At 44.1% G+C, this 13,460-nt stretch overlaps 1 protein-coding gene across 1 annotated transcript in view; it reads left to right on the forward strand.

Moving 5' to 3' along the window:
• Positions 1 to 13,460, forward strand: part of LOC139263977 (collagen alpha-1(XXI) chain-like) — a 143,607-nt gene that overhangs the window by 85,093 nt on the left and 45,054 nt on the right. The window contains exons 8-10 of the mRNA XM_070880105.1: positions 4,188 to 4,228; positions 4,327 to 4,410; positions 5,609 to 5,662. Coding sequence (XP_070736206.1) covers positions 4,188 to 4,228; positions 4,327 to 4,410; positions 5,609 to 5,662 — 179 coding nt within the window. The remainder of the gene's footprint in view (positions 1 to 4,187; positions 4,229 to 4,326; positions 4,411 to 5,608; positions 5,663 to 13,460) is intronic.

Consider the following 13,460-nt stretch of genomic DNA (forward strand, 5'->3'; position numbering starts at 1 on the left):
ATTAAATGGATACTGAAATCAGCTCTAAATTAGCCAAATTTGCTGATGGTGCAGAAATTGAGGATGGAACATAAGCTTTTTAGGAGGATTTTGATAAGTTATGCAGTTGAGTAGAGGTATGAGATGAAATGTAACACTTATAACTGTAAGCACAAGAGACATAAGGACATGAGAATAATATTAGATGTGCTAATATCTGGACAATTTGTTGAACATGTTTTGAAAAATAGCAACTAGAAAGCGAGGGCATCTAGCCAGAACAATTGAATGCAAGTTTACAGAAGTTATGCTAAGGTTTTATAAGCACAAGTGAGACTACACTTAGAATATGTGTTCAAGTTAGTTACAATGCCATTAAAAAATACTAAAGTGTACAGAAAAGAGCAACCAGATTGATTCCAAATGTAAAAGCGATTAGCTATGATGAAAATGATAGAACTATAAGCTTTGCCGTCTTTAAGGAAGCTTGTTAAAGGGAGGTGAATCGCTTGAAAATATGGAGAATATTAAATGTTGACAAAATTATTACTTCAACTTAAGCCAAGACAATAAGGCCAGAGAAGATAAATGAAAATTAGTGAAGTAAATTTAGAACAAAAAACATGGAAAATGTCTTTACTCAAAGAATGATGTTTAGAATAAGTAAGTCAATAAAGGAAAAACATTAAGGCTATTCAAAATACAATTATGGCCAAAGTGGGAGAGTTTATCTACTTAATTGATAGAACGTCGATGGACTGCATGACCTTTCCGCATCTAATATTGGTTAGTTTGTGGTGTCACATTGTTAGAGTAGATCAATCAGATTGTTGCTTATAACTAATCACCTGGACATGGGTGAGTGGCCAAGAATAATTTGCACTCTAATTTTTCCTGAACTGGAGGTAGATGAGGCATCTACAAGGCCTGTAGTGAAAAACCTGACCTCTACAATGCATGGCAGGTAGAATTCTCCCCAAGAGGGAGCCCGCTGGAATGATGAGGAGAATCCCAATGATATTAAAGCAGGAATACTGCTGGAGCACCAGAAAAGATAACCAGGGCTGTTAAAGGGGAAGCATCCCACCTTTAGCAAGGCTCCCACTAAAAATCTCAGCTGCGATCAATGCCTTCAATGGATAAGCGCTGGACCTGAATTGGAGGAGAGGGTGAAGGACATGGCCTCTGCTTGACACTCATCCAAATGGCACATTTCAGTCGTGGAAGTAACAGAACTCCCATTGTGGCATTTTATGGCACAGTGTGTTCGAGTTCTACCTCTTTTCATCTTTTTTTCTAATTTATTCACTTCTTCTCCAGTATTAAAGATCTCCTCTTGTTACTTAAAATTGCACTTCTGTTGCCATGATTCTTCTGTTGATCCTTCTGCACATCTGTCTTGTTTCATTGATTTTGTATCTTTGATGTGGTGTTCAATCTAAAGTCCTAAGCATTGAAAGTTGAGTATTCCAAAATTGCTAATAAAATAAAGGTCTAATGTGTAAACTTTAAAATCGCATCAGTTTTTTTTGTGTCAGAAGGTAGATTTGATGTTTCTTCCGGTGTTATTTTTTGGTTGTCAAATCCGCATTATGGCATTCATAAGAACAGCTAGACTGTGACTGTTAGCTTCTGTTGCAAACTGAACGTGCAAAATATTGTTCTGTTTGTATTATTTTTCATGAACTAGAGGAGAGTTTTATTTTCTCAAAAGGTGCTAGATGTTCCTCTCTGCATCACATATAGAGCATTTGCATTGGATTACTAGCTGCATTAAAAATAACGAACAGAAAAAAAAATTCCATGGTAAATTGAACAGTTTACAAAGATAATGGGCCTGAAATTCAGTACCGCTGGTGCTCCCCCCCACCCTTTTGTGGCCATTAGCGCCAAAATTTTTGAGTGGCTGGGCCACTCCATATTCTGCTCCAAAAGTGAACAAATGGATTCCAGCACTAATGAATCCTTCCAAAGTGGAGTTTTCAGCGTTGTGGCTGTATTAATTTGAGCGTTATCACCACTGAGAAATTCAGCATGTAGGTAAGGGTTTCTAATGAGCCAGCTGCTCCCTGATCTTTTTTAAAGGGCAGGATTTGCAGCAAGGCCCTGAGGGGGGGAAGGAGATTGGAAGGAGTTGGAAAGATGGCTGGTGTAAGAGGTGCAAGGAGAGCCAACAGGTTCACTGATATGGAGCTGGAGACACTGATGGACAGCGTGGAAGACAGAAGAAGAATACGGTTTCCTGACGTGGGAAGACCTGACAGACAGGCAGCGCATAATGCATGGAGGGAGATTGCAGGGGAGGTGTCAGGCGCCTCCATATATACAAGCTGGTGCAGGAGGGCGATGGCAGTGAAGAGGGTGACTGGATTGGACGTCACCATAATCCAGGTCGGTGATTGGAGTGTGGGCAGGTACAGCAGGAGTGATGAGGTCCGGGCACAGGAGCGACGAGTAATTGTGGAGCGTCGTGATCAAGGCCCAAGAAAGGCGTGAGTTCAGGAGCCAGAAGAGGCGAGGGCCCAGGAGTAGCAAGGGCCAGCCCACACTGCAATATGTGTGCGCACTAGCTTCGTGCAGCAGAGCTGATCTCCAGTCGTCTTGGTTAATCCTTGCCATTGAACCAAGACCTAGCTCTGTCAAGTCCGTGTGGTGGCTGGTATGCAATGGCCACCACACGTTAAAAAAATCCACGCACAGGCATCTTCCACCCTTCAACATGTAGTTCTGGACCTGGAATATAGGTCCTTCATTGAACTACCTGTGAACTCATCCCTTTTTGGCATGGAAGCAAGTCACCTAAGAAGAAATATGTGAGGACGCATCCTCCCAGGAGAGTGCTGGACAGTCTGCACCCGGCCCTTCCAGGGTGGTGATGGGTCGACGCCTCCTAGATCTGGTGTGATAGGGATCCTTCTCCTCCTCCTCCTCCTGGGCCTCCTACTCATCATCATCATCATCATCAGGTGGTACTGCTGGCTCGATCTCCAGCAGCTGTCCCCTCATGATGGTCAGGGTGTGCAGCATGCAGCAGACCATGACAATTATGGAGACTAGTTGAGAGTACTGCAAGGTGCCACCTCTGCTTAAGGGTACCTATGCACTGCTCAATGATGCGCCTGGTGGCACAATGAGCATCATTGTATGCATGCTCTGGCACTGTCCTGGGGTTCCACAAAGGAGTGAACAGCCAAGTGGACAGGGGATATCCTTTGTCCCCAAGCAGCCAACCGCAATCCTGATTCGGGCTGGTGAAGACGGCGGACACACTGGTGTGGTGCAGAATGAACAAATCACAGCTGCTGCCTTCCTTGCTCGCTGCCTGTCTTGCACGGTGCTGATGGCAACGTCTTCTCCTGCGTGCCACCCTGCTTCTGACCAGGTGTACCAGGTGTCGCTCTCCCAACACTCCTCCTATCCTCAGGGTGAACCCTGCCAAGCAGGTCTCTGCAGCCCACAGGATTCCACTAAAGAGTCAGACCTGAAAGTTGTACAAAAGTACAGGGGTATGTGCTAACCTTTGAGCAGCACTCAGCAGGTTTAATGGAGCCAAAACAATTAATAAAACTATATGAAAAGCTAAATACTGCGGACTATGGAAAATTACATTAAAAGTACTAATAAGTAATTAAACTATTTACCTACCAAAGGGCCCCAGTGGTGTTGTGTTCGAGCATCGCATCGGAAACCTCGCGGGGGCATTGCCGGAGAAAGTCCTACCTTTTTCCTTTTTCTCAGTGAATTTTGCTGTGTAGTCCCTTTCCAGAGGCCCGCACGCTGCTTCCCTCTCCGCTGGAAACTTACCTTTACAGCAGCTTCACTGCGCCGTTTCCGGTGGAAGTGAACACCGCTCAAATCCTCCCCGAGTTGACTATGGCTCAGGGAGGGAAAATCATCGGACCGTGGCAGCCAATCGATTTTTTTCAATCGGCCGCCCAAACCCTGCGGTAGCCATCCCTTTGGGGGCAGTGAATTTCGGGCCCAATGTTTGTAAACAAGACAATGACTCCCAGGAAGCTTTTCAAATGATCACTGAAGTTTAAAATTTTTGAGATGGAAAAAAAAGGACTTGCGCCTTTTCTTGACCTCAGGATGTTTCAAACATTTTACAGCCAATGAAGTACTTTTGAAGTGTAGTCATTGTTGTATTGTATGTATGTAATGTTTTACCAGTGGACTAATTTTTTTTAATATTTCCTCTTATTTAGGATGACGAGAGGGTGAGTAATATTTTCATGTGTCTTAGGCAGTAAGAGAACAAAGTTCAAGCAATTTTGTCGTGCTGATTTTACTGCTTGAACAACATATCACTTGCATTAAAATATCTTTTTTGTAAATTTTGGTAAGTGTCCACCTGACAGAATGGCACCTAAGGAAGTTTGTGAGTGCCCATCAGGCCCACCTGGATTACCTGGTCTTCAAGGACGAAAAGTAAGTTCACTATTCAGTATCCGTGCTTTCACCTATATCAGACAAGTGTGACTTTTCAAAACATTTCACGAATTGTAGATTCAACTTTGGCTGAATTTGTGGGTTTGGCATTGAATTCTTTTGAAGCAATGGAAAGCTTATCTTACAATTATTGCATCCTGCCAGATAGTTAAGACACAACTCATATTTATAATGTCCCAGTAGCATTCTTAACTTTGGATTTTATAAGAATACAATATAGAGAGAATTTCTTGGTGCATGTGAAAAAATTGCATACTTAACTTTTTCTTGAGCCATGTAAAGATTCCAATAGGATGCTGTGACTCACTGGCTCAAATCTTCCTAAGCACAAATTCTGGGTTTGATTAATATTGTCAACTATTTAAAAGTCTTCCATTTCACATTAGCATTTCTCTGTGTGCAAGTCTCATTGATGCTCTGTAATTTCATACATACTGACTAGGATTGGGCCAAAGTTCCGGCAGTGCACTATTTCCATTTGACCCTCTGAATCTGACCCAATATTGACCCAATACTGACCCTTTCCCTGGGTTGGAGGCCACCTGTCATGCACAGTGGGCTCCTGGCAGGATTCTTGTTGCTGAGAGGAAGCCTGCCAGTGTGAAAAGGAGAATCCCTACAGTATTGCAGCAGGTACATTGCTGGAGTACCAGCAGAGGCAGCAAGGGACCTGGAGTGGGCAGAAGTGACACCCAAGACTGTATCAAGGACCCTGGAAGGCCATGCCTAAGCCCTTGGCATTTAGCAGGCAAATGCTGAGCCTAGATTGGAGGGAGAGGAGACCTCTACAAAGCACTCTACCTCCCCTGGGTCCCGTTACTACTGCTTCCTGATGTCTATTGTCACCTTTCACATGGTGGCTCTGGGAAGGGGCACTTAATGGGGCAGATGGGAGGGAAATCTAATCAAACTTTAATGTGTTTAATGTGACTCTTTGGTTGCCTTTCCTGGAAGCCTAACATTAATAAGGAACTAAGTAGACAGGAAATTCCTCTGAGCTAATTCCACTGCAAGCATTATTTCGCTGGAAGTGCAATGGATACAGGGGCCTCGATTTTAACCCTCCCCAGCCCGATCCTATCCCAACCATATTGAGCAACAAGGATGAAGAAACCTGTGTGTGTACGGTGCAGTATATTGGCGCCCACTAATTCATATGGTTTGTTCCTTTTACCAGGGGCATAAGGGAGAACCTGGTAAACCAGGAAAATCAGGAACGGATGGTGTGCCTGTGAGTACTATTCCATTTTCTACATGATCTCTCTATCGCAATCAAGTGATCAGTCAGATAATCTGTACTTTTCTGATATGAATTGATACCTCGTGATAAAGAACTGAAACATTGTTTTGGATATTTTAAGTCAATCTGTATTTTTCTCTGTTTCCTTTTTCCCCACTGAATATTTCCCTGTTTCCTTGTTAGCCCTCCGTGGATGCATTGTTTGTCATAGTGTTGTGTATGCAATAACTCAGTAGATTGAATACTGTAAACTCCGAACAGGTACAAACCTGGGTCTACTTTATTAGGGCCCAAAGTGATTACATTACAAGGTGGCTGGCCTTTTATACCTGGGCCGCACACACGTGCGTACAGCCCAATGACCTCCGACAGTGGTGCCACCTGGTGGCTAGTAAACCCAAGCATACATACATGACACGTAGCATCTCTAGAAATGGGTGATAAACTAGAGTTCTTGCCTACATAGTGGGCTCAATGCTAATTTACATCTTATTGAAAACAATAGTCACATTCAAGTGCAAATCAAACTCATTATCGAAATTTTAACCCACTTGATGTAGAATTAAGCACTTTGTGAAATACATCAGAATTTAATAAAATTTGTGACTCTCTAACATGAATAATGATGGCAGGTGAAGCCTGTGGTATGACATATTAACCAATAATATCCTGATAATTTGGTTCAACATAAAACAAATAGTAATAAATAGCTGAGGGAATGGATGGAAGGAATCCCCTTTATTCGCATACAAAGTTAGCTGTTCATTTGATCATTTGAGCATGGAAACAATTCTTAGTCTATGAACAATAGTTATAATCTGATCAGATTAAAGCCTATGGGGAAAATAGAAATAGAACATACAATGCTGACCTTTAACAAGGGAAACTATAAATACAGATGGTGATGTGAATAAATATCAGAGTGCCCATTATTGTTGACTTTTTCCATCACTTTGCTGATGATTGGGAGGAGACTGATAGCGTGGTAATTGTCCGGTTTAGATTTGTCCTGCTTTTTGTGAATAGGATATAATGGGCAATTATCCACATTGACGGGTAGATGCCAGTGTCATAGTTGCATTGAAATGGCTCGTTCTGGTGCGCAGGTCTTCGGCACTACAGCTAGGATGTTGTCAGTGTAAAGTCCTGTCCCCTCAGTACAGATTCACACGAGGCATGTTGTGAAGTCAAGGTCACTCTGGACCTGCACCTTTTATTTCACAGCTCTGGAATGCTGCACTTGCCTGAGACCTGTGCTTATATACCTGTCTCTTGCAAGTGCAACCCCGGTGGTAAGATATGCTGGTGGTTACAGGTCATATCTTATTACAGTCATGTATAACATGTTGGGATACAGTTATATATAATAATGTAAGGTACATGACATCACCCTCCCCCAAGGTCTTATTGTCTTTATAGGTTCAGTCTCTCAGGTGGTCTACACTCTCGCGTGGAGCGTTTGAGTTGTGGTTCAGTTGTTTGCCTTGGTGTCTGTTTTTCTTTGGGTGTGGTTGCTGGTATCTCGCCTGGGCTGTCTTTTTCGATTGGTGTGCTTGTTGTTGACTCGCCTGGGCTGTCTGTTGGGATTGCCCTTTCCTCAGGTTGTTCCCTCTGTCTGTCCACCAGGTGTGGTGCGAGTTCCACATTGTAGTGCTGTTGGTAAATCTGCTTTTGACTTGGTCTACATGCCTCCAGCAGGTTTTGCCATTGTCCATTTGTGCTACCAGTAACCTGTTTCCTTCCTTGCCCGTTACTGTCCCTGCAAGCCATTTGGGACCCCTGCCATAGTTTAGTACAAACACTTTGTCCCCTATCTCATTCCATCTCCCCCTCGAATTTCTGTCATGGTACTCAGTCAGCTTACGGCGCTTTGCCTCAACGATTTCATGCATGACTGGGAGGATTAATGAGAGCCTTGTTTTTAAAGTCCTTTTCATCAACAGTTGCGCGGGGTGGATTCCAGTCAATGAGTGTGGACGAGACCTGTATGCCAGCAGCAGTCGCGACAGGCAACCTTGCAGCGTGGGACCTTGGATTTTAAGCATGCCTTGTTTAATGATTTGCACTGCTTTCTCCGCCTGGCCGTTGGAGGCCGGCTTGAACGGTGCCGTCTTGACGTGATTTATGCCGCGGTCAATTATAAAGTCTTGGAATTCTGCGCTGGTGAAGCACGGACCATTGTCACTGACCAATATGTCAGGGATTCCGTGCGTTGCAAACATGGTTGCGAGGCTTTCCACAGTGGTGGAGGTTGTGCTCGAGTTTAAAATGGTGCATTCGATCCACTTTGAAAATGCATCTACAACTACGAGGAACATTTTGCCCATGAATAGGCCCGCATATTCTACGTGCACCCGCGACCACGGTTTTATAGGCCAGGGCCAGGGGCTCAGCGAAGCCTCCCTGGAGGCATTGCTGAGTTGGGCACAAATGGTGCACCTTCGGACGCAGAGCTCCAAGTCCACGTCAATACCAGGCCACCAGACGTGGGATCTGGCTATGGCCTTCATGAGAACGATCCCCGGGTGCTCGCAGTGGAGCTCCCGGACAAATGCCTCTCTGCCTCGCAGAGGCATGACTACTCGACTGCCCCACATCAGGCAGTCTGCTTGTAGTGATAGCTCATGCATGCACCTGTGAACGGATTTTAATTCCTCGGGGCAGGCATCGCGAGCCTCTGCCCAGTCACCGGTTAGGACACATCTTTTTACTAAGGATAACATGGGGTCACTGGCCGTCCAGGCTCTGATTTGGCGAGCCGTCATGGGCGAACCTGTGGACTCAAAGGCATTGATTGCCATGACTATCTCACAGTCCTGTTCGTCAGACCCTTCCGTGGTCACCAGTGGTAGTCTGCTGAGCGGAACGGCACAGTTGTCTGTGCCTGGTCTGTGCCTTATGGTATAGTCGTAGGATGCCGGCATGAGTGCCCACCGTTGAATTCGCGCCGAGGCGTTGGCGTTTGTAAGGGGGAGATGGGAAGGCTTCCTCTCCCACGAGCGGGCCCACTGATATAGAGGGTCGACGCTCGCCCCAGCCCACATAGCAATTCTCGAAGTTAGCAGACAGAGACAGATGGCAAAGTATAACGATCTTTATTACGAACGTCCGGGAACACCTCTTATCACAGTCGCCTGTGAGTGGAGATGCTCCCCGAACAGCACAATCATACAACTTTTATACATTTCAAAACCCCTCTGTTCCCGGACAAGACCTCCCTAGATTTCTAATTGAACTACCTTATCAGTGCTACTTCTCTAATTGGACTACCTTATTAGTGCTACTTTGGATTGACAGGCCAAGACCCTCGTGACCGCTTTAGGCCGTGACTAGAATGACTTCATTAGGTCGGAATTTGTTATACATTTCCTTGGTGCCTGTGAGTCGCCTCGAGCCTCTTCGCAAGGTCTTATCAATGTCTGTTTAGGTTCTCACATCGTATCCTGTCGGAATATTATTGAATTGATAACTTCTGGAGCCTTGGTACAAGGCCGAAGAGAGGCCTTTTACCTCCTTATGGGCCATTGCAGGAACCAGCACTTTAACCCTTGTCCCGCTGGTACCCCTAATGCCAAATTTCTCTTACAATTCCCCCCTTTTGGCCCTTGGCTATACGCCAAGCTGGCCATATTTCCCATAACTATCTCCCTGTAGGCGAGTTCCAGATAGGTTCATTCACCTGGGTGGCCATCTCCCAAGCTTCAGGACCTCCTGAAACCTTCCCACAGAGTTATATAAGGTAAGTCCTTCCTGTAGGACTGCTTAAATTTTCATCCCTTATGGCCTTAATCATAGTGCGTGCCCTGACGTATCGTTTGACCTGTTTAATTTGTGCACATGTTAATCCCATCATGACCATCAGAACCAGGCCCTGTATTACTATAAGTACATGTGATATTATTTTTATCCATGGGTGAATTTGATTATCAAGTCCAATGTCCCACAGCTTTGAATACCAGAGCTGATCAGCCAGCATTGCGTTAGTGTCTCTCTGTAAGTTGTCTATTTCTTCCATCAGCCGGATATACTGTCATCTTTGATTCTGGATTCCTTGCACCAGACGTAATTGTTCCTCATTTAATTCCGGTATTGTTCCGTGGATGATTTCCGTTGTCTCGGGATGTATATGGTTAAGTTGGCTGCCCCCGTGCTCACGCACCACTCTCCGTTCCCTTGCGGGGCAGCGATGGTCTCCTGATCGTGTTTAAGAGGAGTAATACTCAGCATACATCCGTTTATCTGGTGGAATCCGCAATCATCATTCGGCATTCGTGGCGTACCTCGACATAAAATCACTTGGTTATTTTTATAACAGTCGGTTATGGCAATGCCTCTGGTACTATTGTTAACTTTAATCGCCCATCTGGCAGGCTGATGGTAACGCAACCGAGTTTTGTTTCTTACTTCACCGATATTATCGATCTGGTATAAGGGGTCTCCCTTTATTACATCATATGGGCCACCTGTAACAGTTCCCCTTTCACGCCATCTCCCCATGGCGCATGTAGGGCTTGGTTATCCAAGTCCCTCCCCAGTAAACCCCTCAAGACTACGCCATTAAGTTGTTAGCCCGGTCAGATATTGCATACAGGTCTATGGAATTCATCGTCGTAACCCCTGCCGCATCTCAAGGTAGTGGATTCTGGGCCTTCGAGGATCCGTTGTGCCAGGTTCTGGTATAGACTTATATCCTTTCTTTAGATTCTTTTATTACTAGCCCCCCTTTGGCTTCAGTCTTTATGGACGGGCTTATGGGGGGACTTGCGTGGTTGTGCTGGGAAGATTTGTTGTCCCCAGGGTGGTTGTTGGGACAGTGGTAGGGCTTCACACTCCATCCGCCCCCCTTTTTGCTCCATTCTGTTCCCACCCTTCTGTTTCTCTTGCGGGGTGGATTTGGCGGCTTGTTTTGCAGCTTCGTCCGCCCAGGCATGAGCTTCTAGAACTGAAATTCCATCCAGTTGGATTTCTGCGCCCTTCCCCATACTGGCGCCCATAGCATCGGCAGCCTGCTGCATTACAACCTTACTTAATACACTATACATAGCCATGCGTTAAAATAAGTTCTGTCCTTGCTCCAGTCCTTGGCTGCTGGGATGCATATTTCGGCAGTTAAATTAAACAAAGCTAGTTCATGTAGTTGTGTCTTTCCTGCGTGTGCTATATTTCTCGTAGTCCGTCTGTATTATCCAGTGCTTGCATGGACCTTAAGGTTCCCAGTATCCTGAGTCTCCAGAGTCGAAGTAGCCGCTGCGGTCCCATCTCGGTGAGTGTTTTATCTGCAAATTTTAAACAGATAGCCTGGTCATCACCAGCTGTTAGGTTCTGGTCTACTCATCTTTTATCCATGCATGTTGAGGTCACTCTGTGAAATCGGAGGCAAGGGTTAGGTTGGGTTTGTGGACTACACTTATTCACCGTGGGCTCTATTGCCATAGGTGATGGTGCTATGGCTGCGCACTGCACTATCCGTCTGGTCCCATTTAAAAAAAAAAAAAAAAATCTCTTCCAGCTTATTTATCTTAGCCTTTAACTCTTGAATTTGTTTTGTTTGAGTATCTTTCTTTTATTTCTATCAGGCGAGTATTATTACATAGGCTAGTTCTGTTTTTATTTTTATTCTGACTATCCCACCATTTCCTCTATTTGTCAGGTGAGCCTTTTTTATTCTATTTAGAAATCCAAATTAATAATGTCCAGTATAAAACAGCTGTCAATGGAAAGGGTTAACTCCTTTACAGGTTTATAAGAAAGCCTGATGTCATTATGTGACTTCACGTAATCATCCGAAAAATTCTTTTTTAAGTCTTTGTGCCTTCAAAACTTGCTTAGAAATTAGGAATCCGTTAAAACAGCAGAAATCATTAGTAAAGCCGTCATAATAACAGTCTTCTCATCAGGAAAGACGGCATTTTAGATTAAACTCCAAAAATTTTTTTAACTTCTAATTCAAGTACTTGCCAAAGATTTTTTTTTTGATTTAAAACGAGACCACACATTTTTAATAGCAATTTTGTTTACTGAAATTCAATTTTGTTTTTTTTTTAAATTTCTCTCTCAGCACAAAATCTAAACTTCTGTGCCAGTTCCATTTTCTATAAGAATTTAAAAATTCAGTAAGATTCTCTAATTCCCAGTTTTTTTTTCTGTGCTGAGTTCGCATAGCATAGATCTTTTCTCCTCGTTATCTTCAAAACCCTCCTGCTTGTTTAGACTGTTCGGGACTTTTCTTGATAAACAACGTCCATCAATGGAGAGTGTCTTTTACCTCTTCAAATTCTTTTTTTTCCCAATTAAACCAATATTCTTTTCACAGCCGATATCAACTAGTATGTCTTTTTCCATCGCAAACACCCCTTTTTTTTTGTCAGCACCTATTTCGTACGTTACGTCTTTTTTTTTCAGATCTCCTTTCTTCAATATTAGGTTTTGTATTTTACACGGAGGGCTGCTTTTCATTATCTCAAATTCCAGTTTCAAGGTCGTTACAAAGTCTCTTCTAAACTGCTAAAGCTTGCTGTTTTCTGCTCAACAAACCTATCCTTTGTGCATTTCCTAGCTCCATAACTTACCGAATAAATCCACACCTGCGTTTCTAACTTAAAATGTCTTAAAACTTCCCACATACAGGACAACACTACAAAGGGTTAAAAAAACTTTCACTCTGTTTAGAAAAGTGGGTGGAGCTAAAATAAACAGACGCTTGCATTCCTCTTCCAATCAGGCTTTCAGAAACATGACAACATAAAAATTCATTCCGCAGTCATAAAATCACACAGGGACTCTCACTCAACAACCAGACATATACAACAGTCTCTCTTCATTCAACAAAGCTTATTGATTGGTTGGCCGGTTCTAATTTTGGATCCATATGTCACTTAAGATAGTCATTATCAGCTTTTTTATGGCCTTACGTAATTACGCAAGTTACAATTAATGATTGGTTTTATTCGCCTTTTTACTAGCCATGTTACCCATCTTCTTCGGGCTATGAGGGTCTTGGATACTCCCTTAAATTCGTGTCAGGTATGCAGGACACTATATGTCTTCCCTTGGCGCCGTGCACTCGTACCACTGCACGCTTTGGGTCAATATATCCCGTCACTGCTCAGGGACGTTGTCTCTATTCCCTCTCTCTCTCGTCTCAGCACAGTGCGCTCGTACCGCTTCGGGTCAATAGACCTCACTCTCCCTCTATATCTTCCCTTGCATCGTACCCTCACATTGCCGTGCTACATCCATGCGCGGGTTTTAGGATGCACCTTTTGACCCCCTTTTACCCCTAGATCGTCCCCGTCCTCCGTCTCCGTCCCTCCGGGACTCACTACAGATGGTTCTTTTGTACGGATGTCCTTCCCTTGCGGTTTACAGTGCCACAGCTCTAACTTGAAGGTGGTAAATTAAAACATACTCACCCCAACAGCTGGGTCATTGTTCCGTTCGGGAAGTCCCACTGATATAGAGGGTCGACGCTCGCCCCAGCCCACGTAGCAATTCTCGAAGTTAGCAGACAGAGACGGATGGCAAAGTATAACGATCTTTATTACGAACGTCCGTGAACACCTCTTATCACAGTCGCCTGTGAGTGGAGATGCTCCCCGAACAGCACAATCATACAACTTTTATACATTTCAAAACCCCTCTGTTCCCGGACAAGACTTCCCTAGATTTCTAATTGAACTACCTTATCAGTGCTACTTCTCTAATTGGACTACCTTATTAGTGCTACTTTGGATTGACAGGCCAAGACCCTCGTAACCACTTTAGGCCGTGACTAGAATTACTTCATTAG

The sequence above is a fragment of the Pristiophorus japonicus genome, chromosome 1 (assembly GCF_044704955.1).
Source record: "Pristiophorus japonicus isolate sPriJap1 chromosome 1, sPriJap1.hap1, whole genome shotgun sequence".
NCBI lineage: Eukaryota > Metazoa > Chordata > Chondrichthyes > Pristiophoridae > Pristiophorus > Pristiophorus japonicus.